At 41.3% G+C, this 25851-nt stretch overlaps 1 protein-coding gene across 1 annotated transcript in view; it reads left to right on the top strand.

The window, feature by feature from the left end:
- The window catches only part of si:ch211-216b21.2 (heparan sulfate glucosamine 3-O-sulfotransferase 3A1), a 30333-nt gene that overhangs the window by 4276 nt on the left and 206 nt on the right, over nt 1-25851 (top strand). The window contains exon 2 of the mRNA XM_034860808.1: nt 25777-25849. Within this exon, the coding sequence (XP_034716699.1) occupies nt 25777-25849 (73 nt within the window). The remainder of the gene's footprint in view (nt 1-25776; nt 25850-25851) is intronic.

The raw sequence follows: 25851 nt of genomic DNA, 5'->3' as shown, positions 1-25851 counted from the left end.
TATATATATATATATATATATATATATATATATATATATAAATAAAACAGGGATTAGAATTCTCTATCATTTCTTTCATTATTTTAGCCTTTATTTTTTGTGCACATATTCCCCCACAATATGAATACAGTTTGATTTTTTTTTTTGTAATGTGTGTATAATCTTTAGGGATGCTTCAGTCATGCTTAGGGACCTCGACGCAAGCGCCTCGTTCTTAGCCCCATCACTGTTGTGCCAATCATGATGTACACCCTTTCTTTTAATATTGCCTAACTGTAACACCTCTAAGCTCTTAATATGGCGTGGCAACATCTCCAGCCTTCCTTTTTCCAGCTTTCTTAGAATTTAAATTGGCTGGCTTGTAATGGTAATTTCCATCAACTGTACTAAAAAGTCAGTCGCACACCCAAAGCTATGATGCAAATGTTTGTGATTTATTGAGAAGGATAATAAAAAAATCTCGTTTTGACAGCACAGTTGGTAGCTTTAACCTTTTACCTTCCCTTGTATGTTTCCTAAAACTCCAAGTAGTTGGGTAAAGTTCTGTTTCACCATCTGCATTCAGTCAAATATTGGGAAAGGACTTTATATATATATTTATTTTTTAAAACATCATTTTACCGCCCTGAATAAAATGTCATTCTCACGATTCAGTAAATTCAGGCCTTTTGTTACACAGGAAACCGACACCCGGCCCAGTCACCCCCGTCGGTCAGTGTTACATTTCACCACACATTTCTCAGCAGTGTATCTGTATAATCACATACAACCTGTTAGGCTTTTGTTGTGGAAATGGACACTCGGAGTGAACAAGGAGATCAAGCACAAACATTGTGAACTAAAGCAAAGGTCCATGCTACAGGGTAGTCAGTAATACGTTTTTTGGCCTACTTGGGTTACTGAGCGCCCAGCGTTCACCTGTCTACATCCAGCCGTAGTTCCTGTTTGATGTCTGCGGACCGGTTGGATTAGCCTTCACCAGATCCTTTTTAATGGGTTAATTATCCTTCATAAAAACATGCGTGACCCGTTAAACACAAGGGCAATGTGCCACCACCTCCGCCACACACATAGTTATCTAGATACTAACAAACACAACCGTATTCAGTGGAGGAATACACATTCTTTCTTGTTTTATGCACATATAGACACACACAACAAGGCCTTAAACAGACCACAATTATAAAAAACAAACAAATAAAAATCCAGGAAATCGAAAGGTGTATGGCAGCTTCGTGTAAATCAGCAAATCTTTTATGTAAAGTTGATCAGAGTAAGTGTATCCATTTCAGCTTCTCCGCAAATACTTCCACTCATGTATGCAACATCTGAAACCATGAGAAAGCAAACGCAAAGCGTATGCTCTGCTAAAAAAAGCATAAAATCACATTAAATTAGGGGTTTCCCTCTTTTTAAAACTGGCCTTATTTGAAAGGGTGTTCTGTAATGGTAATAAAAAAAACTGGCTCTTGATCATAAAAGCAGTGACCCAGTGGGGATTTGTGTTCAAAAGCAGCGATATTGATCTGATCTGTAGTTCTGTATTGTACAGCGGTCTGTGTGGCACGACAGCTTGACGGAACAAATGAAAGATTTTTTTTTCTTTTACTCAAATACAAATAAAAATCCAGAAGAAAATGTGTAGAATAACAAAATGTGCACCGTCTGTTTAAATTCCATGAATGCCATTTTTTTCTTCATTAGTGATCTGTTGACACAACTCCATTAAGACACACACACACGCGGAAAATGTAATGCAAATAAAGACACATTTGTTAAGTGCTAAAGTTGAAAAACTGTTGAATTCCCAGCATTTAATATGAGGTTTTCTTCCAAGTTTCTCATATGTTGGCTGTGTTTAGAGTGTGTGTCATTTAATTGGGTGGCAGAGTTTTACTTTGGCCTTGTTCGCTGCTGCCTGACATTTCACTTGTCATTCTGAGTGTGGAGAGGTTTGGAGGACCGGTGGAAAGGCAGTCACACAACTCCAAATGGGAGAGACTAGATGTTAAAAGTAAGGGAATTACCGCATCGCTCTTCAGTTGAGTCTTAAAGGAGAGTAAGCAGTCACTCTAAAGCAGTGTATATACCTCCAATCTCTAAATTCCAATAATTTAAACAATTTATGATCACTACGCAGAAAACTACCCAAAACACAAAACAAGTTGTAACATCCTTGCGTTCGTTGTTTGTTGTGTTGCTGCACTAGGTTGTCATGACAAAACCACAAACCAGCAGGAACAAGAGGCCAGATTTAACTGTGTGTAAGTGTATGTGTATGTGTATCTAATGTTTCCATATTTATGTGAGCATGCAAACTGTAAAAACCTCCAATGTGCTATTGGCGCTCGCTGCTGCCCTTGGATGTAACCCAGCCTGGAATATAGGAATGACATGTTCCTCTGAGTTTTAAATACAGCAATAGATAGATACCAAAATAGTTTGGTCTTCACCACCTGCTCCCTTTTCACCACACTGTACACACTAACTTTAAAATGCCTCACTTGCCTGTCTGGATGTATACAACCATATCAGCCCAAAATATGAGGAACACTGTTTTGTTTTTTGCTGGTGTTAAGTGTCTGTGTGTGCAAACCCTTAAAATGTTTTTTCTCTGTGGACTCTTTAGTTAGGCTTTTTTTTTTTTCGCCAAGACACAGTTGAGATGCTTAAAACAAACTTAACCCATTTACCATAATTGATCCCCTGATTAATTGATCCTGTTTTGTCACCATAGTTGAAAAATACGAAGCAGAAAAGACATATGCTTAATGGTCTTGAGAAATGGCTTTGAGTTGTAACTTTCATGACATGCTTCGTCATGAAACTGGATGTGGGAGCTGGCCTTATTCTGGAAGGGAGAGGTTTTATATACTACCCAGTATATAAAACCTGCAGGTCTACCTTCAAGTTTTAAATAAAGTCCTTTCCAAAATAAACCATCTTTGGCTGGGTAGCCCCAAAATCTATGTACTTATTAAATGAGTACTTGGTTAAAAAATATGTTAATACTTTACAAGAGAGAAAGTGGAATTTCAATATAAAAGTGAAAGAAAATGAATTTTTAGGAATTCCATGATAATGAAATATACAGTATTAAAAAAAAGAATTTTTAAACAGAGCGTTTTTATAGAATTAGGTATTATGTGGATGTTTTTTTTTCAATACATCTGCTTGAACATAGCTAACATAGGGGCAGGTTTGTGGTTGGCAGGTGGAGTTGAGAGGACCGGCACGGGTGGGTGGAGAGGTCATGGTTGGGGTTGTAGAGGGCACACACAGCGGACGTAACTCGATCACCAGAGACCTCCTGAGCATGAGCTCTGAGCTGCCTTTGGATTGTGAAAGTGATTGTCGGGGAGTATAATTGTAAAACTGGGACGCTCACCTCCTGCTGAAGGCATGCAACCCACCCATGACTGTAGTCCCCACTCCTTGCCAACTCCTTGACCTCCGCCACCCCCACCGACATCATTGCACGCCCTTAGCAGCTGACCCTAGGAGGCCCCATGCAGGGGAGGCAGATAGAAGCAAGGGGACAATCCAAAGTAGTGCCTGTCAGCAGCTGCCCTCTGGCATCCTGGGAATCTTCCCCCCGATGGGTGAGTGAGGACAGGCAGCAGGTGCAGGGTGCTCTGCAGACACCACCTGGATCTCCACCAGACACTCACACCTGATGCATTCACCTGACGCACCCAAAATAAGAGCTGTTTGTTGACTTCTTGAAACCTGGCAAGATGAAGGAAGCTAACTGGTTACTTTCATGCACATACTTTGGGCCTCGGGGATCAGGAACTCCAGGAGCTTTGATGAACATGTGCAGAAAGGGAGTGTGATTGATCACGGTCAGGAGGGTCACTTGGAGGGCTGCCACAGAATGTGCCACCCTCAGAGTTCACAATGCCAGCAGATGGTACTGCAACATTAAGATCTGGTTACATTGTTTTTAGGATTCTGTTGTTTGTTCACTTTTGGGTTTCTGTGTACACTAGTCAGCAACCTGTTTGACCCCGTCATAGCGCAGGCCCATTCAGCTTAGCAGCTGTTGGTCTTTTTATGAGGTATTAGCCCATACATTAAGAAGCATTTATTCTGAGACTCATATTTCAAAAGGAGTGCCTCAGGTCAACTTTTTATTGTCCTTAGCTGTACAGAGATACAGTGCTGTGTACGATACACCGTTATCATTTCTTTTGTCTTATTGTTTCTGAAGTGGAGGCGTGTGACCTTTTTAAGTCATTAGCCTTAGGACTGTAGCTTAGTGTTCTATTTTCTTGTGATATAGCCTACCTGAAGCCCTTTACTAGTTTAGTGATTTTCAAGCAATGCCCATGAATGTCAGTGATGTTTATTTTCCTCAAGCTCCATGGAAACCTGCCAGGTAATGTTTTCTAACATCACATCCGTTCTGCCCTCAGGCACTTTACAAGCAGTACGGCTATAATGAAAAAAGAAAGAATCATGTTTGCAATTTTCTTCCTGTACTGTATTTCTGTTCCTTTATGTTTGAGTTTTTTTCTTCTTGGCAACCCAAGGTTGATGGAAGTTAAGTGTTATCCTTCCACAAACAAAGAGAGACTGTAACCCTATCATTTGGCACTGGAGAGTCAAGGGGCTTTAGACTAGACTGTTTCAGCTCTCTCTTTTCATAGAAGCGAACTAAACAAACCGCAAAACAACCTCCAGAATTCATGCATATCAAGACTTTCAGAGGAATTGCCAGAGTGCTTTAGGATTTCAGAAACACAGAGCCAAACCCATGTTATTTGGGCAGAGAAGGGCTTGGTAAATGATGCATGGATGGAGCATGTACGCGTTACAGCCCACAGTGGTGCGGATTGGCAGGGTAAACCAACGCCTCAACGTGATGGATCTCTCTCTCTCATCTCACAGGCAACAGCTTTATCACAGGACAGGGAACGCGCTACATTTTCCACCAGAGAGAAACCGATAGAGACAGACAGAAACAGAGGGAGAACCAGGGCTATGGAAAGCCTGGGAACCAATAAAATGAAGGAAGCCCTCTCCTCTTGGGTCCTCCATTTTCCGTTCCAACTGTAATGTTTTTTTAAAAATACTTTTGCCACATATTCTTTCTTTTTTTGGCTCACATCTCCGTCCTGTATATCAATTCCCTATAAAATACAAAAATGTAAGTGTTTACTACCCAAGGAAGTTATAGTTTCATCTTTCCAGCCCCTTACTTCTGTTCACTCAGCAGGAAAGTCTATCACTCCTTTCAAGGGTCTTTTTTAGACCTACTGGCCAAACACTGGATTGTTTTCCTCTCTGTCTCTGCGCCTAAAGGCATGGACTCTGACACACGTGCCATGTGTGCTATCTGCAGCTGCCTGTGTGGTGATAGGATGGCACCAAACGTCCTTTTTCTCTTGTTCCATCGGGGCATGGCCAGTGCCAGTCGCCTTGGCAGAGTCCACCTTACAGACATGGGCAGAGGCTTTGTCAGACAGCACCTTAGGCACAACCTCTATGTGGCTGCCCAACCTCTGTCTCCGTGCAAACACAGAATTATACTGTAGCTAAGCTTGAGGCACAAGTGTGTGTGTGTGCGTGTGTGTGTGCGTGTGTGTGTGTGTGTGTGTGTGTCTTTTGGAGTCCATCTGAAAGAAGGGATTGGCATTTTTTTGGCACAGCCCACAAAGAGGCCAACACATTATTTCCTTCAGATGTTATTTTCTAGCTTTCAGCACTTCTACATTGAGTATTTTCTGTATATTTCTGCTAGATGACGAACAAAGAGTCGCATGGTAGGGACGTGGGAAATAAAACACACTGAAGATTAGGGTTTGGCAGCACTATAGACCATGACCAGAAATCCTGCACAGTTTTTTAAAATAGCTAATAATGGAGGTGGTGAATGGAGAAAGAATGACAGTGGCATTTAATCTGCCTCGAGAGCTATTTTATTCAAATAGCAGCGCCGCAGATCTATTGCATGTGCGGTTTTTGAAAAGCTACCTGGATCCTCAGGTAGAAATACAGCTGTTCAAACAAACTCTTTACATACAGTCTATTGCATTTCAAATTTGAAAGGTTGCATAGCACAAAGAGCCATTCACAGTGATCTATATAGCAGGAATGTCTCTTTACAAATGATCAATTGAGATGTATCACAAATATTCAATGAACTCCTACAGAGTGCAGGTCTATTTCTCAAAATTCAAACAACGCTTGATACAATCCCAGCTGCTCAATATCTGATTGAACATTTAATTCATTTGGAATAAGAGATGGCTGAGAGCTTGTTTTTTTGTGTGAGTTTGCCATCCCAGACCCGTTTATTGATAGATGGAGTGCAACAGCACAGCCTGCGTCTTTTTACATAAAGATGGAAGAGGGTGATAAAGGGTCTGTGTAGCGCACAGGCCGTGATTGATATGCCCACAGAGGAGTGCAGGGAAGCCACCCAGTAATTCAATTAATCTTAACCTGAACACTAGTAATTGCTACTGTAACTAGGTCTGACTGTACATTAGACAGAAAGAAGATTCCTTTCAGAGGAACATGTCCAGCTAATAGAAGCAGGAAGGAACGTCCTGAGTGCGCTGGAGTTGCACAAAAGGTTTTTTTTCTACTATTATGCTAAAGATGAGGATTTGCATGTTAATGAGAAGAGCAGGGGAACAGATTTCCTTAGTTATGGACCAGTAACCGAGGAAGTGGGAGATGAATTATGGCAGGGAAATCAAGGATGAAAAATCTTGTAGAAGCTCTTTACTGCCGTCAAGAAGACACATTTTTTTGCAAAAGAAAATTACGAAGTCATCAGTGAAGAAAATGTGAAATTGTACAGCTGTATGAATATTCTTTCTTGCTAAAAAATAAGAAGAGAAGTTCCATACTGCTCTCATTGTCTGTCTGTTAAATTTGAAGATACAGCCAGCAGCTGGTAAGCTTAGCTTAGCATAAAGACTGGAAACCCGTTATCAGAAATTAGAAAGATTTTGGTTTGCACATACAAGGAATTTCTCTTGGTGTTTTGGTGCAAAAGTAAAAAAAACATTGGCTAATATAAAATAGAGCTGTAGAGTACAAAATAGAAGTGTAAATAAAATTGTTAGAACTACACATTGTGGTTTTTACGGAGGATTATGTGCTTAACAATTTCGTTCTTCTCCATTAGTTTTGTATGAATTAAAGTAACAAGATATAACATTATGTTACCTTTGGACAAAGCAGGCTACATGTTTCCCCCTGTTTCTGGGCTTAATGCTAGGCTAAGATAAGTGTCTCGTGGCTATATGTTTAATGTACAGACAGTAGAGTAGTTCTGTACCGATCTTCTCATCGGACTCTTAGTAAGAAAGCAAAGAAGCGTGGAACTATTCAAAAATCTCATTGTGCCTCTCTGCTCTCATTTGCATCAAACAGACACAGGTGTAGTTTTTATTGGCTTCAATGATCGGACCAAGTCATTGTTTTTCTGTTCTTTTGTGTCTAGCACCCATTGAACTCTATAACAAATTATTTTTGGATTGTCAGAAATCCTTTTGAGCACACCCTGAGATATTGATCCTATTGTTTCCTGTAAGAGCACAACAGTGGTTTGAAGGTGTTAACCCCTAAGAGACAGGACTTCTTTATGGGCAGGTTTTATGCGTCCTCTAGAAACTGGACACTTTGAGATAAGCGGATAAATCACGTTTACTATAAAATCTATTTTTCTTACCCTCCTATGCCCCATTATTTTGCCACGCCTATTTCTTCTCATCAGCTTGTATCCTGCCACCCTGTGAACATCAGTTCCTGACACAGAGTTTGAGCTGGATCACCAAGCTCCACATCCATCCTGTTATATCAATACCTTTTGTTTCATTTCTGCTATTATTGCAGTAATTTTTTTATTTACGCAGCTGGCTAGTTCTGGGTCAGCCACGGTCAGTTTGGACTATGGGTGTAACAACATTGTGGAGCCTGTGGGACTTGACATGAGCTCAAGTCATTTTAACCATCAAACATGTGTTTGGGTTGAGGCTTATTATATCATTATGTTGTCAAGGCGATTTCTTTTCTGACATCTTCGTCTCACACCGTCATATCAATAGGAAGAAGGAGGTTATATAGAGCCTGTCACCAGCATAGACAGATGTACACCATATTCAAAGTCCTCTCTAACAAGACGGCTGCATGTTCTTTATCCACTGCAGCTCCCACCTCAAACACGCCCTCATCAATTATTAATCCTGCCAATTAGAAAGGCTGCATTATTCACCAGGAAGCTGTGATCACATCCATTAACATCACTGCCTTGTCTCATTGTGGCTCTCCCATGCGGCACCCGCACAGCGTACAAATTTGACCACCAAATTGTTTCCAGCACATTCATGTAGTGCTCTATGAACATTTAGTTTTTCCTTTTTAAGGATCTGCACATACAGACTACGCCCAACATTGTAATACAATTTTCAAATAAAGAAAAGACATTGTTTAGGATTCCCTTTAATGTTTGTTAAACCTCAGTTAAGGCTTTTTTTTGCAGTAGCATAGCGCTCATTTCTTCCACGGAGGCTATGACAGAAGTATGAGTTGGTAACCTTTATTCCATAACAAAAATGAAAAGGCCAGAGTTGTTGCATCTCTCCCTTTCCGTCATTCCCTTTCAGCTTTCTGCTGTCTCAATTAAAGTTGTAGACAGTTGCCAATGATGGCCAAAAACTATGACACAATCTTATCGATCTAAAAACTTTACAACTTAACTTATAAATATTAACTGCCCGGGTCGCTGTGTTGCAGAGACCCATCAATCTGACGTGTGCGTGTGTAAATCAAAAAAGAAATTAAAACAGATTGAAAGAATGAATTTGTTGACAAAGTCCTTTTTTAATCATCTTTCATTAATATAATGCCTTTTAACTAAGGGACCAGCATGCATCACACATTGTATCCTCGTGATTTGTAAACCAGTACCCCCCTCCACTCAAACATATCTTCAGAAGTTAGTTCAGTGGCTTGAGCTGTTGCAACAGCGAGCAACATCTTTCTTTTCAGCAACATATTGTCTTAATATATTGTGTTAATCAAAAATACCACATGTAACCATGATAACTGTAAAAGGTGGTGACAGACACAAATTTAAAATCCACTAACTAAAAAGTCATTTTTTTCTAATAAAACTACACCAAATCTAGTAGTGAAATGATAACAGTTTGACTAAAACTAATAATCATAGTGATTTAAAGACTTTGTACAAAACTAAATGAAGTCAGTTGCTAAAATTAACACTATCATTACTTACAAATGTAAAAAACGTATTATGCCCTCCGTGTTTAGCTCTGAAGACAAAGTAATGTTTTAGCTGTCTTCCTACTGTTGCTCAGAGCTTTATGAATGATCTAGATTGCTTGTCGCTGCGATTTATGGAGCCTCCAATCTCTAAATAAAATCACTTCCTGTTTTCCCTGTGTTTGCCGGACACACAGGCGGGCAGCCGCACATTTGATAAAAAGTGATTTATTTCCCTTGCTTATCTTCTTAATTGATGTCCTCCAGGTCTCCCTGACCACCATAATTTCATTATACAAACAATTAGAGAAGTTTGATGAACACAAATGAGAGTTCAGGGCCCCCACTGTTGTTCCTACACAGTTAGAGTCACGCTTTTCTTCACATTGACTCTGTCTGGCTCTGCCCTCCAGTCATTAATAACCGCTCCCTATCACAATAGACAGTAGTAAGAAACATATTTTAATTATTACTCTATTGATCACAATGAAATGTGGTTTTAGCAGTTTGTGGGAATCACACATCTAAAATGTCAGAATGTCTGTTTGAATCATCATACTGTAATCTAACATGCGTTTCACACCTCGCTGAGCTTTGGCTTACTGGAATGAGCCAATATGTGGCTGATTTAAAATCCTTTCCTTCAACCAGTCTCTCATTATGGCCATTGAGACGCAACCATATTGATTGTGTTGTTTAGGATTCACCACAAGCATTGATTTGTGCCTCTGCTGAGACAACTGTGTGTAATTAGGCTCATATTGTCAAGGGTTCACCCCACTATCCCCCTCTGCTGTAGTGGCCCTCATTGATGACTCTGTGCTTTGTGTGCTGGACCAAATGTTATGTGAGCGCTAATGGAGAAGTCTTAACACACACGCACGCACGTACACACGCACGCACGCAGCCGTACTGGAACGCACATGTGCACAAACACACCGGTCTACAGACTTGGTGGTTGTCGTGGGCAGGTCTGTTTCTTACATACCATTTATTACATCATATTATTTTCCGCTCAGGCCAGCAGCAGTGAATATTCCCTTTCACCGCCCTGTTTTTGCTCTTATGTTTCTTCTCTCTTTTTTTGTATCCAACAGGCTTTTAAACATGGTCGGCTGTGGCAAAGCGTAAATCCAGCAGGAGGGATTTCCCCCCCCCCCTCACCCACAAAGCTTTTACTCTTGGCAATCGAGTGCCAATGCGTGTTTCTAGCTCTCCCTGTTGAACTCTTGGATTAACATTGTAGCAAAAATGGCCCTGCAGAAGAGCTCTTTTGAGTCTCTAGGTGAATGTTTGAACAGGCACATGCAGACAGACACACTCAAGAAGACATACCATCACACACATATGTTTGCACTCAACATAAAACACAAACATGCACACACTCTAAATGTATTTTATACATTTTTATATATATAATACAGGTATCCACTTGTGCAAGAACTAGTATGAATACTAGTTGTTTGCAACAAATTTAACTTTTCCCTCACCACCATTTGTTCAATAGGTTTACAGTTGCATTACAGGCCCGTAATGTAAATGCAAATGTGCTGAAAGTGGTTCATAATGGCCCCCATTCAACTGTCATGAATATGAATGGCACTAATATGGATTTTGTTTTGGTTTGCTTCTTTTCTCCGTAAGTGTGTTCTCTTGAATGATAGTGCACACCCATCCACACCTCATCATTGTCTTTACCCTCTATTTATTTATTTTCTAATTGTGATTCGGACGGACCGTATGTATTCATGCCACATCCACACATCCCGCTTCTGGATGTGTGGCATATCCGTCATTCAAGCCTGGCAGGGTTTGACTCACTACCGCAAATATCCAGCCATTATCTCTCTGCGGAGAATTCTCTCAATGTTAATGTGTTTTTAGGACAATTACATCAATGTGAAATATTGAAAAATACCCCCTGATTGATAACATGAATCATCAAGCCTGTGTCCCCTCCCCCTTGAACACCTCATTTACTATCTCCTGGCAACATGCTGGGGAACTGCCTACATGCCATTGAAGGCTCACATGAGATCGGGTTATGGCGCTGGCTTAGTAATCAGACGGGCTTTGGCGAGAATTATATCATTCATTATTGGTCCGATACGAGCAAACAGCTGCATGGGCCATGCCTCTGTAATGCCGTACATAAATATGCAGCAGACCTGCTCGTAAAAGAATGACGTGCGGCATCCCTCATGGAGATATCTCTTAATCTGTAGCTACTCATGAGTCTTCTAGCTCAGCTCTGAGATTAAACCACTTGAACACTGGAGGTTAAGTGATAAACGGAGGCATCAGTTCTGCAAAATAAATTTCTTTAAAATGTTGCACAGTTAAACACCCCAAAATATCAAAATTAAAGATAGATGGGTGCAGGAGTTCAGCTGGGAAGCCAGTGAGGATACATAACATTGTAGCTGCACCAGCTGTTCTTACTGGTTGGTCTGGCTACCTGCATAAACTCTCTCAAAAGCAAGTTATATTAAGAAGACACATCAATTGCATTTGTGGTTTGTGTCATTTTATGTGTTCAAGACTGTAAAACTCACTTTCCAGCTTCAGGAGAGTGCCTTCTAGCAGGAAGAAAGAAGAAAGCTCCACTACACTATTCACATTGTCCTAACCCCGACAATGAGGCTCTGCCCTGTAATTACATTCTATTTCTAAAACCATCCGTCTTAGCTCACAGAGAGTTGACAGGCTAAAACATTAGCACGTTGTCAGCGGCTCCTCAGACGCCGCAGTTCTCCGTTACACTTCATATTATCATGCTCCCTCAATCCAGCTGCCCAGATGGGGTTACCTCTCTGCTGTCTGGGGAGGAAGAGGAGGTGTTTTCCTGTTTGCGGGCCAGTTTAGCTCAGTCGTCATGGGGCCTCCTGGTTTCTCACTGGGGGTCTGTTGAATTCTGGGTCACAGCCCAGCCCCAGGCAACTGCTGGCTCCACTTTTGCCATTCTGTGTTCCTTTAAGACGCTGTGACATTGTGGGTCATTTTTCACCTTTTCTTTCAGCGACAACCTGTTCTCTGTCACGCCCCACCTCCCTAGCTCTGCTTACAATCAGTATGAGCTTGTGCAACTGGTGCTGATAGCGTGGCGATCTCACCCCCCTCAACATCACCTGTTCGTTATGCACGGCGCTGCTGTCTCAACAAAAACAGGTTGCACAAAGTTCCATTTTCCCCGGGCTATTTATTTAATGGATAATGCAAGGGGCGCCAAATGGAAATCACGCATTCAACCATGTCTTTAACCCGGGCTCCTCCCTGCCTGCCTTTTCTGAACTGCATTCATTCTCATTCCCGGTGAGCATAAATCAGTTTGGTATCTTGTTATTACCAAGCTTATTATTAATTTGCCAGGATGTTTAAAGAGAAGCAAAAAAAAAAAACTATCAAATATTTAAAGCTCCGAGATGTGAGTTATGGAACATAATCTTCTGCTACCTCTGTCTGTGTTTCTTTGCCACTACAATCTAGGGAGTGAAAAACCCAGAGAGATTGAGCGAGCCTGTTTGTAATGAGTTTATGTCAAAAGAGCGATAAGGGGGAGCATTCATACATGCTAATCTCTGCCCCTCTCTGCTTCTTCTGTGGTGGCAGCACGGCGCAGAGGGTGCTAGCTCGCTGGTGTGCTCTGCTGTGGCTTGGCAGCAAGATGAGGAAAGTGATGCGATGGTGCCAGGCGCTTTGTATTCTGAGCCTGGGAGTAAAAGGATGAAGGGTGGAAAGAGGAGGGAGAAAATGAAATGGGGGGGGGGGGGGGCAGTAGACAGAGAGGAAGAGAGCATGGAGACAGTGTAATCACTTTTACACTCCCCGATACTGCTGTCCGCCCGACGCTTGACTCTTATCCCCAGCCTTCTCTGCACCCCCCTGCCCCAATATCTCACACTGTCTATCTGCCTTGCATTCCATTTTTAGTCAGCCTAAGCATAAACTTGAGCTCTCAGGTTTTGTATGCATTGATTATGTGCAGCACTGTTTTGCTATCTTGTTTTTAACTCAGTTTAGATTTCATGTGTTCCTAAAACTGGTTAAAATGAACTGTCAAATATTTGGCTCTCATTATGTTACAGCTATCGAATTGCATATGGAAATCGTGTTTTACTGCCTCTTGACCTCTGCTGCTTATAGGTCCTGAGGCAAAGTACTGAAAGAAAGTAAAAACTGTAATGCAATTCAACATGATTGCAGCTGAAACTGACTCCCGCTGTCTGCTGTGAGGTAGTCCACACAGAACTCTGTGAGAATAAAACAGGATGATGTTCTGAGTTCACAGCGAGGAGATCTGCCAAGCCCATACTACCTGACTAATTTTGGCTTCTCTATTTGCTTATATTTGAACAGGACAATGACTCCCTTTCAGAAGTCGTTCTATTTTAGAAAATCCCAGGCGATTTACAGTCAGAGCTCTCAGAAGTACGCCAGCAAGACTCAGACTCAGGCTTTCAACCTGTCAAGTTCTTACTTTAATTGTGCATGTGGTCCTGTATGATTTGGAATCCACTGTATTATTACCAGTACATTGATATGATTACCTGTGCTGTGGTTCTGGGATGGAAATATTGTTGAAGACTAAAGCAGACATTCTGAAAATTTGGGTTTTGAGGATGACATCATCTCCACAAGCTTCATCTCGTGGAAATGTGCACACAGTCTAATTTATAATTAGACAATTATAATTTATAATGTAGCAGCACACACACACACACACAGACACAAACACACTCATGCAGACACATCCAGCTAAACCTCAGCCTTCCTCAAATCCTCCCTTTTCTCTGCATGGAATCCCTACAAAACTTTTTATTTGTTTTCTATAGATTAACCTTTGTCTTCCTCTGGCTAAAAAGTAAGGCTTGCAATGTTGTGAACAAATTCTATGAAAAGACAAAAAACAACAAAACATTAATTCTACTAAAAAGTGTTGTCTGTGCAGCCAATGCCTGATATGTATATCTAATTCCTGTGTCCTACACTGTTGACCTACATTGTTGTTTATTAGCTTATTACAGTTTTTCTTGATTGCACGACCTGCTTAAAGAAACTGGGAGCCGCTGGAATTTTTTCATCATCACACCTTTTGTAAATGTGTGGAATCAATCCCACATACACCATCCTGTTGCCATAGACACCTAATAGCGCACCAAATGGATATAATATCTACAGCTAAATAGTTCCCAATATATTTTTTTCTCCTGTTTATCTCTTCGATAGAAACAACAACATGTCTGCATATGGTTCGCGAGACATCTGACAAAAAGTTCAAAAACATCATTTCTTGTTATCCTGCAAATAAAACAGCAGCGATAAGTGCACCTGCACAAGCCCCTGCAGTGCAGAACCTTTTAAAGCAACAAAACTACTATAAGATTGGGGTTTTCTGTTCAAATAAGTACATTTGTTGAGTAACTTGTAGTGCATTATTCTTTATTGGAAAGAGTATGATCAGTGAATGAGAACAGCCTGAGATCATCAGGCTTGGGGCTGAGTACCACAGACAGAAAGTATTGAGAGATGGACTAACATAATAAAATATTTGCAACCTTTTCTTTACTGTAAATAGTACAGGGAAAACAAATTAAATGCTCCTCCCTTTAAGTAACCATGACACTGACTGACATGTACAGGAGCTTCCCACTGGATGCCAATCGATCGTTATGGTGAAACACAAGCCCATAGCCCAAAACATAGCTACCCCTATGCTACGCTTTTACAGTATAATGAAAACCAGATGCACACAAAAACCACTGAGGATTAAAAGTGGCTCCAAATTTGAAATAAACTGCAATATATCATTACCCCCACTTTCTCAGGGTGTTTATAGCAGGATAGGGTAATGGAGCAACGCTTGATAAGGACACACACTACATTGACAAAAATGATTATACAGGTTTTAGCTTAAGATGATTACAGACGTGCATGCTGCATGAGTTATGCTGTATTGTATCAGTGCTCTGGTTGTATTTTCTAGGTGTGCCGACGCTGCATTTAAGAGCTTTCCCAAGAGTATATGACCAAATGCTTTTGGTTTATATGAGACGTCTTCTTTAATCTGCTAACGTTTCCTTGCACTGATAATGATCCTTCATCTCTGATTTAACGGGACTGTTTAATAAGCTGCATTTCAGAATACATATTAGATCATATAGGAAGAGTCGAGGGATACGGCAGAGCAGAAACAACAGGGGAATCGGAAAAAATACTACCATGTCCTTGTGGGGCTGTTCCTTTATTCAAGATCCCAGAAAATCTTTAAGGAGAAAGATGAAAGTACAGTACATCAACGTACACAATAGGCTGAACATTTGGGAGATGTTCAGTAATGCCTGTGCAAGTGTCCCTCAGTCTACAGAGAGAGAAGAGGGAAGGGATTGTCTTTTTGCCAGCCCATCATTTTTTGTTCGTAGAAGGATATGAAACTGGGCTTTAGTTATCAGACTTTAGCCTTTATATTTTTGTAAAGCGCAAGGTTTTATGTCTTTTTCTGAGCTCTAATATTTGATTTGCTGCTCCTCTCAACAACAACAGCAGCAGCGCAGGCACTCAGGCGGGATCTGTGCCAGCAGAAATGTGGCTCATAACAGATATTTTTGGGTGAAAGTCTATGTGGCGTATTCAGCAGACTGAAATGTGTATATTGAATGTTTCAGCAGCTTGAAAATCACCATGGTAATGGTCCCAAAGACAAAAGCCCTAGCCTTTTGTCATGGGTAATTATTGCGGAGCAGTCCCCTCAAAGCCTTCCATTTGGCTCTGAGCAAATTCACATTTAATTTTGCTCTCGTGCTTTTGACACAGGGCTTTTTTTGTATTCAAATCAGGCTTAAATGTAGAATTTAAATGCCCATTGAAATGGTTTCCGTTTGTGGCAAGTGGCTCTTTTTTTCTCCTCAGATTATTTAAATGCTAGAAACTATAGAAAAAGAATAAGGAGGGTTATGGAAGGACTACTTGAAATTTCCTAATGAAACCACCTTTAGTGTAAAAGTGAACGTTCAAGAAACACAATACTTTGAAAATGAGCGTTGGTATTAAATCAAATTAAGGTGTCTTATCTTCCACAAGCTGTTGAGATCCTAAAATCTGACTTGGCAAAAAGAAAAATACTGTTGAGCTGTTGCCAAAGCCGATCCCACTCACGTGTCATCTCCAACATGCTCAAACTCCACATAACTCTGAACAAGTGGGTCAGAGAAATATGAAAAAGTAATGTGCGTGTGTGTCTGAGAATCCATTCAGAGATACTTACACTCCGCATGATGACATTAGATAAAATGCAGGGCTACTATTTGGGTTATATTTAGGTCTTCTAGTAATTTCTTTCGATGGAATATGAATCACTAAGTCCAAAATATAGCCTTATCTCTGCTGGCTCCATTTCAGAATGTGTGGGTTTGTCAGACTCTGCAGAAAAAATACAGAATAGGTTCCACAACTCAGCTAATTTGGACACAGGCTTTTACCCGGCTTACTTTCGCCACGTTTTATTGTACACCTGCCATTGAAAAGCATCTTGAGTGACCCCATGTCAATGTGAAATCCAGGTGAAAATCCAGGTGTAAAAGCACCAAAGAAGCATTGTCAAGTGATTTGAAATTTAATTGCTCAAACCACCCGAGGAGGTGTAAAATTAATTTCTCCAAGCCTTAAATGTATTTTTAAAATTTACGTAAATCACTGCATCACAGAAATGTTACAGATAATTAGTGCTAAGTTTTGACTTGATCTGAGCAGAATTGAGAGGAAAAAAACATCCTCAGGTTATAGGAGACCTACATTCAGAACCACAGCATAAATGGTTATCGTGGCAAGTAGGTTTGGCATTTTTTTACGTAGCACAATTTTACGGTTACGGCCTGGTTTTAGGGACAGAAATATCAGTTGAATGCTCTACAATAAGTATCTCAACAACTATTGAATTGCCATTAAATTTGGTACAGCCATTCATGGTCCCCAGAGGAAGACTGCTACTGTTTTTGTGATGCCCTTTCCTCCAGCGCCAGCATGAGGTTGACATTTGTGGTAAAATGTCTCTGTTATGCATTTTTGTACAGGCATTCATGTTGCCCTCAGGATAGTCTGGATCGACAAAGCTTCATTTAAGGGATTGTTCACATGCCGCAGGAATTTCCGCCGAATGTCCCTAATTTTGGGTGTTTTGAGTTTTTAACAACTTTTGAACATACACGTTTCACCAAAACAAGTTCCTTCCCCGAGGCAACCAAGACGATTGTTTAAAAAATGCCAATAAACCAGAGCCTGTTTTTCTCCCATCCTGGAATGCTGTGTGGACAACCAGACCCACCTTTACAGCGCTGTGGAGGAAGGTCTGGTAATGCAAGACTAACCTCAGGATGATTTGCAACAATGGTGGACCCCTAACCTTTTTATCTAGCACAACCATCAAGTCAAATCTTAAACTAAGATAAGAGAATTATGCTTTAAAAGTTACTTTAGCATGTAAAGTATATATTCCTTTTGTAAATAGGATATTTCTGTCTGTGCCTGTTTTCTTTCTTCTTTCTATTTTAGGCCCCCTCTCTGTGCCCCTCGTCACTCTCACCCACCTCACCCCCTTGTCCTCTATAGTGAGCAGCCTTTGCTCGTTGGTGTCTAAAAAGCCTCAGATGGCCTGAATGCATCCTACAACATGTTTGCCTCACTCAGTCACTCTTCCACCACAGTTAGAGATAGTGACTAACACACAAGCAAGTTGCCATAAAGATAAAGCTTTTTTTACCCACTTATGCACTAAACCGGGGACTTCGACTCAGCACCACGGAAAAAAGTAAGTCTTCCGTTAAAAACACTGCTGATAAATTTATAAGAGTATACTGCAGAGCTACCTATATTAATCATTTATGAAAGCACATATCAGCCGTTGTATGGAAAGAAAAAAAGGAGGAAAAACTCGATGCTCAGTGGTAAGGCGAGTGTCCACCAGGGAGATTTATTAATACATGACTTCATGAAAGAAATGTTTTTACAACGGTGTATGATACAATAGCATTCTGTATCTCCATTTGTAATCAAGTTAACGCTTTAACAAATCACATAGGTCTGATTCTTTTTTCCTTCCAGACATTTCAACACACAATGGCAACAGGCCAGCATTGTTTTTCAAGTGTATTTGAATGCTTTCACCATAGAATAGCCAATGTGACTCAATCTTACAACAAATGAGAATAGACAACATAACACGTTGTAGCATTTCCGATGTACTCTTGTGTTGTACTTTAGATTAACTTTCCTTCGTTGTTTTTCCCTTCATCATGGGAGGACAGCAGGCCGTTTTTGCAGCTTAATTTACCTTACCTGAACAGCTCCGGAGTCATCGGAAGGGTTCTATGACTTTTTTCCAAGTTGAATGGTGGTCGTCTCGCTCCTTCCTAGCGCCTGTGAGCGGAAATACCACCCTTGTAACTTTGGGCTACCGAGTCGCCGGACTCAGCGTCAAGAAGTGTCGGGTGATATCAGGTCTTGCAATGTAACGAATTCACCTCACTGCACATATACGCCCATTCAGGAACCGGCTAACAAGGTAGCAATAGAGTTTTTCACACTATCGTCATGGCTAAGCCGGCAAAAAAGAAGCAGAAAGCGAGGAAAGCCTTGTCGGAGGAACAGAAAAAGAGGAAACAGGAGACGCTCCTTTAATACCACTGGGACATTTTTAGCAAAGTGGTTTTATTAAATGTCACTGAGGTTTAACTTTGAACAAGTTTAGCATGTTCAGTCTAATTTCCTGCTCTCCTGCCAGACAGAACCAGCACAGGCTTTTGAAACCCATTCAAATCCTTTTTCATCTAATTTGAAACACACCAAATCATCAATCTGACAATGAGGTTCCTGTTATTTTAAAGCTGACATTTCCAAAGTTTTTCATCCACAGTGACATTGTTATCTTATGTGTCCCCAGTGTCGTGCAGGCTTTCTTTCCTTTCCTGCTCACTCTTTATCAAAACCATCTTGTTTTCCAAGAATAGACAACTCTTTTCTAGTAATTGTATGTCTCTCAAAATTGCTTCCTTCCCCCTTCAGTTCCCATGTACAACTCTGATTTCACTCTTTATTTTGAGACCCCACCTTGGCTAGTTTCTACATAACTGAAATTGCAAATTGCTTGAGAAGCTATTTACTGTAGGACGACTTGGGAAATGATGGGAAGAATAGGTTGATTTTTTAGATATATGATCTGACTAAAAAATTTAAATTTACTTATTAGGATTTTTTGGGGGGACAGCTCAAGATACTCAACTGTGATATGGAAACTGTGCAATTCAGACGGCAGTAATCCTGTGTAGCCATGTTGGAGGAGTACTTAACTGTTCATGAGGGGGTGGGGGAGGATTTAGAGATGTAAAGTGCAGGTGTGCAGAGAGAGACAGTGACACAGTGCATGAGGATCCAGTGGAGGGATAAAAAAGAGGTCAGGTTGGCTGATCCTGGAGGACGGAGACTGTCAGGGTCATAAAACGGACGATTATCCTTTCCCGCGTCTGTCTGCTGTTAGGAAGCTTGCACCTGTAATCCCTGAATTATAAACAGCTGGTTGCTTGCCATCCGGCCACAGCAGAGGATGAAGCCCACATTGCACTGCCCACCTTTAAAACGTGTGAATGTGAATTAGCAGACATGTTATTCATTTGTGTTCCCAGAGTCATTTACACAGCGCATCCCACGCCATGTTTCTCATTTGCATGCCGTTATGTGCGGCAGTGCCAGCAGGGATTGCTGCCCGCATGGCAGGTTAAGGGTGTGTTGTTGCACAATGCCGCCAGAGCAGTGCAGCCCCGAGTTTTGAGGAGTGGGCTTTCACTTCACCCCACAGCAGCCATTATTCTACATCTCCGCCCTCCCCACCACCACCACCTCCCCTTTTCTCTCTGACCTCCGCTAACATCCACTGACCTGGAAAATAAATGGTGAGTCCATGCCACCAAGAGCGGCGCTGGCCTTTGCTTCGCCTGCAAACAGCAGAAATATTGAGCCAATTACAAGATTATTATCTGGTGGGAGTGGCAGAGGAACACTGTGGGAGTGTAGTTATATCTGCCAGGGCTCCCTGCTGGAAGAGGAAAAATGAATCAAAGGCTTGTGGGGGAGTAGTGGACTGCACTCAAGCCCACTTGCCTCTTTGTCTTTACAACTCCCGTCAATTGACAGACTTTGGCCCAGATCCAAGTCCCTTTCTAAAAGGCCATGGATAACACCAGGAAATGGCCCATTCATAGCTGATCACTTGTTAGTTTTTGCCTTCTCCCTAATTCATATGGCATGTTGTCATATTATGTGTGTAACCGATTTACACTAAATAAAGACCTTATGGCACATTCAGACTTTTTTTGGGCATTTATATATAACAGGAAGACATTAGTCACAGCTTATACTGTATATCAGGGCAGAGTTGAGTTAGTTTGCGAGCAAAATTCGTTCAGTAGGGAAACAAAAGCAGTGATGCGTCAAGCCCTTTATTCCAAAGTGGTTACTTTATAGACGAGCCTACAAAGGATGCATTGAGTGATGTACTGCCCATTACTGTGTACATTGGATTTTGTTTTTTTTAATAGGGAAAAAAGCTGCCTGAATGAGCTGTCTGGCCTTCCTCTCCAGCTAGTTTGTTCCATATGAGAGGAAAAACGTACAATTACAGCATGTTTTGTTCTGTCATGTACACAAGTTGTTTTTTAATGTTCTAAACTTTTTAGTCATCCTAAATATGTTTTTTCTTGTGTGTCTCCAGTACTTACTTATATGCTTGTCAAAGCAGTGAATTTGATTTAAAGAGAAGCCAAAATTATTCGGTTTGGGTCTGTTTTTGTTTCATGAGTCGATCCCGCTGCCTGTGTTTCATGCATCAGCGTGCTTGGGGAGTCATATTTTAGCAGTAGGATGAAGACATCAAAGCAGGATCTGGAACGGCAGTAAATATCAAGCGCTTGGCCAGTTTGTCATCTGTTACATCACCTACCCTGCCAATAAAGTATCATAAGAGAGCGCTGCATGCTGCTGCTGCAGAATGGAAAGAAATACCCTGTGTACTCCACTTACTGTAAAACTGTGTTCTCTGTGTCCCTTGCTCCTTTGCCAAACTCAAACCTAAAAGTTGAGAATTGAAGTTCTTTACCTCCATAACACATACACTACCGTTTAAAAGTGTGGGGTCTCTTAGAAATTTCCATTGCACTTCATTGTAGACAGAATACCAGCTGAGATCAGTTGCATTGTTTTTTTGTAACCAGGGCAGCGGCTTTCAGATTATATTATGTGCTTGGATAATTTCAAAAGGGTTCTCCAATGTTTTCTCAGTTAGTTTTTTAAAATGATATCAGATTAGCAAACCGAATGTGTCTTTGGAACCATGGATGAATGGTTGCTGATAATGGGCAATGTAGATATGGCATTAAAGATCAACCCCCTACTCAGATCAGCTGGTATTCTGTCTATAATGGAGTGGTATGGTTAGGTTTGTAAGCAACAGAAAATGTGTTCTGGTTTATTTCTTTAAACCAGTCACAATCGTCATGTGTCGCGCTAAGCGCTCGACAGAGCCACGGTGTTGCTGCAAAATAGTTTTGGAAAGGAACTTGTTTAGGTGGAACGTGTGTACGTTCAAAGGTTGTTTTAAATTCCAACACAAAAAAAAGCGGAAGATAACCGACATCTGGCCAAAAATGGTGAAATCCAGCAACGGACAATTAGATACAGGCCTGGTGGTATGTTTAAATTTGAACAGAACAAAATGGCGTTAAACCAGTATCTCTTTCATAAAACTGCACTCCACCGATGAACTGGAAAACATTCTTACAATAACTTTAAAATGTACATCAACCTGGATACATGATTGCTTTATGACTTTTGACCATACTTGGACTTCCAAACATCTTCATGGTGGGTCTTCATGTTGCATACCATGCCTCATACGTCACTGACCCTGAAAATCCCCCCAGAGTGCCCTCGCACCGACCCACCACCGCTGTGAGTGCATCAAACACAGAACAAGCTCGACGCCCGCCATCAAATATGGATGCTTTCTTTAGTACGGGCTCATTTCTTTTTCATAAACCAATAATGTTCTCTTTTGCTTCATAAAGTTGTGGTACGGTAAGGGCTGTTGTTTCAGAAGACTAGTGGTTCTCAAATCAGCATGTTGCCACTATTGTCAGGAAGATGCTCAGCAAGATGCCAGTGTCTGCTGATCCCCCATCGATAAGTAGTCTCTGTATTCTTTTACTATTGACCTGTCAGCTTAGCAGCCACTGCTGTCCCAGGTGGCATTGGGTTTGTTTTAAAGCACCATTATACAGCCTCCCTCTGGACTCTTGGGGAAACGGGACAGAGCAAATGTGAGTGGAAAGGAGACTTGTCAATGCTGCTCTTTACACAGCTGTAGGAGAGCTCGCAGACACTGAGAGGACTCTGGAGGTCAAGTAACCATCAGCGTTGCAGGAGGATGTTCTAGACATCAGTGCACCTGTGTTGCCGCTCTTGCTGTTATCGACCGCTTCCTGCGTGTCCCCCTCGCGCTGAGCTTGTGAGCCGTTCCTCACAGAGGACATCCACTCAGCCACGTAGCATGGATGTTTTGACATTGGCCTGACGGTATTGACTTATGGTTTTTAGATCTGTTTCACTAGATACGCTGAGCTCAACCAGGAGCTGTTTCTAAAGCTTGGAAACAACCACAAGGAAAACTTGGCACTCGTAATGTTCAGTAATCGTGAATCTTCAGCATTTTAGGATTCTTCCTCTGACATTGTTTTAGTTTTATTGTCATAGATATTTTTGAATTAATTTGTGGACTCCAATTTCCATTTTTATGCTAAGAATATTCCAAATTCTTTGTTTTTCATCATGCATCCATTCTTTGTAAAATCGAGAGAGAAAAATAACTGTTGACTGAAGAAAAGAGAATGCCCTCGAGAGCATCATTTGTTTCAGAAAATGCCTAAAATTACACTTTTTAAGTCGAGCTGGGCAATGTATTGATATAATATCAATTTTGTGATATAAGACTAGATATTGTCTTAGATTCTGGATATTGTAATATGGGATAAGTGGGTTTTTTTCCTGGTTACCAGACTTACCAGACTGTTGTAGCTGTTCTATTGTTTGCCTTTACCCACTTAGTCATTGTATCCACATTAGGGTTAATTATTCATCAAAAATCTCATTGTGTAGATATTTTGTGAAAGCACCAATAGTCAACACTACAATATCGTGGTGGTATTGATATCGAGGTATTTGGTCAAAAATGTCATGATATTTGATTTTTTTTCGTATCTTCCAGCCCTATTTACAAGTGACAAAGACCTTTAGCAGTCTTGGAGGAAAAACTAAGTTCACATATTTGTGGAGGCCCAGGTTAACAATATGGGGGTATGACTGGTTGCTTCCCATTTTCTTCTGACAGACAACATTGGTTTCTTTTAGCCATGACATTCAGTAATCATTTCCTAACTTTAAACACATTGTTTTTGTGACTAAACCTAAGCAAACCTAGTTGCGTTAGATCAAAAAAATGCTGTAATTGTTATACCAGTGATTTGCATGTTGTTCTGCTAACAGAGCCATCGGATCAGCAAATGCTTCTAGAGAACAATTAAAACCAGTTTTGTACTTTAATTTCAAGGACTTGTTTGGTGGGGAGTCAGCTGTGAAAGCATCACATTCATTTTACAGCTGGTATCTTTTAAACTGTGCTCGGTTTGTGTAAAGCTTGTCCTCTGCAAAGGTCTCAGTGTCCTCTGTGTGATTTCCTTCTGTGTATGTTAAACGGAGCATGATTGTTTACCAGCCTATTTCTGCAAGGCAGAAAACAACCCGACGCCCATCACATCAGAAAAAGACACTCGGCAGTAGGAAGAAGCTTGATCACACTCTGGTGCTTGCCACCGCATGGTCCTTTGAACAACAGACTGAAGTGTTGAGCGCTCTTCAGAAATATCCGAGGACCTCCCTGCTTTAGGGTCTCAGTAGTTCTGTCACGGGTGGCAAACTGCGTCAACCCTGGGAGCAGCCTGGGCCACTTTGTCAGCGCCAGTCCTCGCTTAAAGCAGCACAAGCCAAGCAGATGAATAATTAACGCCTGCATTCTGTACTTTGTTGAATTTTAAAGCTGTATTCTGCAGAGGCTCTAAATGGCAGAGAGAGGGCGTGTTAATCATTCATGGGCTGCTTTTACCCGCTCTGCTTAAGGTCACCGTCCTGGAGGCAACTGGCCAGAAGGAGAGCGGAGAAAGAGGAGTGGCGTGGCCGGACAGATTAGCTGTTCTTCCATCTATTTTTTGTGAGTTTGTGGCAGACTCATGCACACAAGAAGACATTTTGCCAAATAAATGTTAAAAACGTGAGGTTGGCGTTTTCTCTGGCTGGAGCCTGCAGGTGGATGCTGGGGTGATGGTGGTGGGGCTAACAGCGGGCAGTGATACAGGTGCAGGGCAGCAGCAGCATTGACAAGGCAGAGATGGGGAAATTGTGCAGCTTAAATAGACAATTTGAGGGGGGAGGGGGGTGGGGTGTTTAGTAAATGATACGGGGAGTAAGGCATTTCACGTGTGTGTACGCAGTGCAGCTTGAGATGGCAGGGGTGGGTTTATAGGTGAGTGAATGGGGCTGGGATGTGTGCGTACGTGTGTGTGTGTGTGTGTGTGTGTTTATTGGTGTATTAAACCACCATTGATTGGTCGATTGATTGATTGATTGAGGGTATGTCAAGTTGAACTTCCCTTATGAGTATACTTTCATCACTAGGAGTTGAACCCATTAAAAAACATAATCTATTACGGTAGGTACTCTGTGTGTGGAACTGCTTAAAACACATACAAACAGTAATTTGCCAAAATGTGTTTCAAATAAATACAATGTTTCACCACAACAACATGTCTCACTATCCACCGAAGATGAAATTGCAATGTCAAAATACTTTTCTGATGTTCTTCCACCATTCGTTGTGAAAAGAGAAATACAGGAGCGAGATCAATTATGCCGAGAGGGCCTTTCTGCTCAAATATCAATATTTTATAACCAGCACTACCACAGTATGGGTATAGAAATTGACAGAAATCTCCTTTTGGCGCCATATGAGAGCAAAGAATACCCTCTTTCAAATGGACCCAGGGGAGTCCCCTTCTCGATTTCATAAGCCCTCAGGCTACATTAAGGAACACTTGAGGCAGTGTCTGCATACTATCACCACAAAAATGTCTTTTACATCCAGAGTGCTACTCCAAAACTTCAAATCAACATTTGGTCACACCTCTTGGCAGCTAACTTAGCTTGGAGAAAAAGACACCCGATAGAGATCAAATAAATATACCAGTACAAAAAACCTCCAGTGTTATTCTTGATTGATTGGATTCAAAGTTTTTGATGACACAGCCTGAGTTCATCCACTTTGTAATGTTTATTGTAATAAGAGCGGTTGTAAAACTGTGACAGTTGCTCAGTGTGACTCAGTCCGGAGTGCAGGTCAAACAAATAGCTCACTTCCTTTTTTCTTCTTCTTTTTTCTCCTCCCAGGGAGCTGATGCCCAAGACCCTGGAGGGCCAGATCACCATGGAGAAAACCCCCAGCTACTTTGTGACCAGAGAGGC

This window comes from Etheostoma cragini, chromosome 21 (genome assembly GCF_013103735.1).
Source record: "Etheostoma cragini isolate CJK2018 chromosome 21, CSU_Ecrag_1.0, whole genome shotgun sequence".
Classification (NCBI taxonomy): Eukaryota; Metazoa; Chordata; class Actinopteri; order Perciformes; family Percidae; genus Etheostoma; species Etheostoma cragini.
The sequence above is the reverse complement of the archived record's forward strand: the minus strand, read 5'-3'. Positions and strand labels throughout refer to the sequence as shown.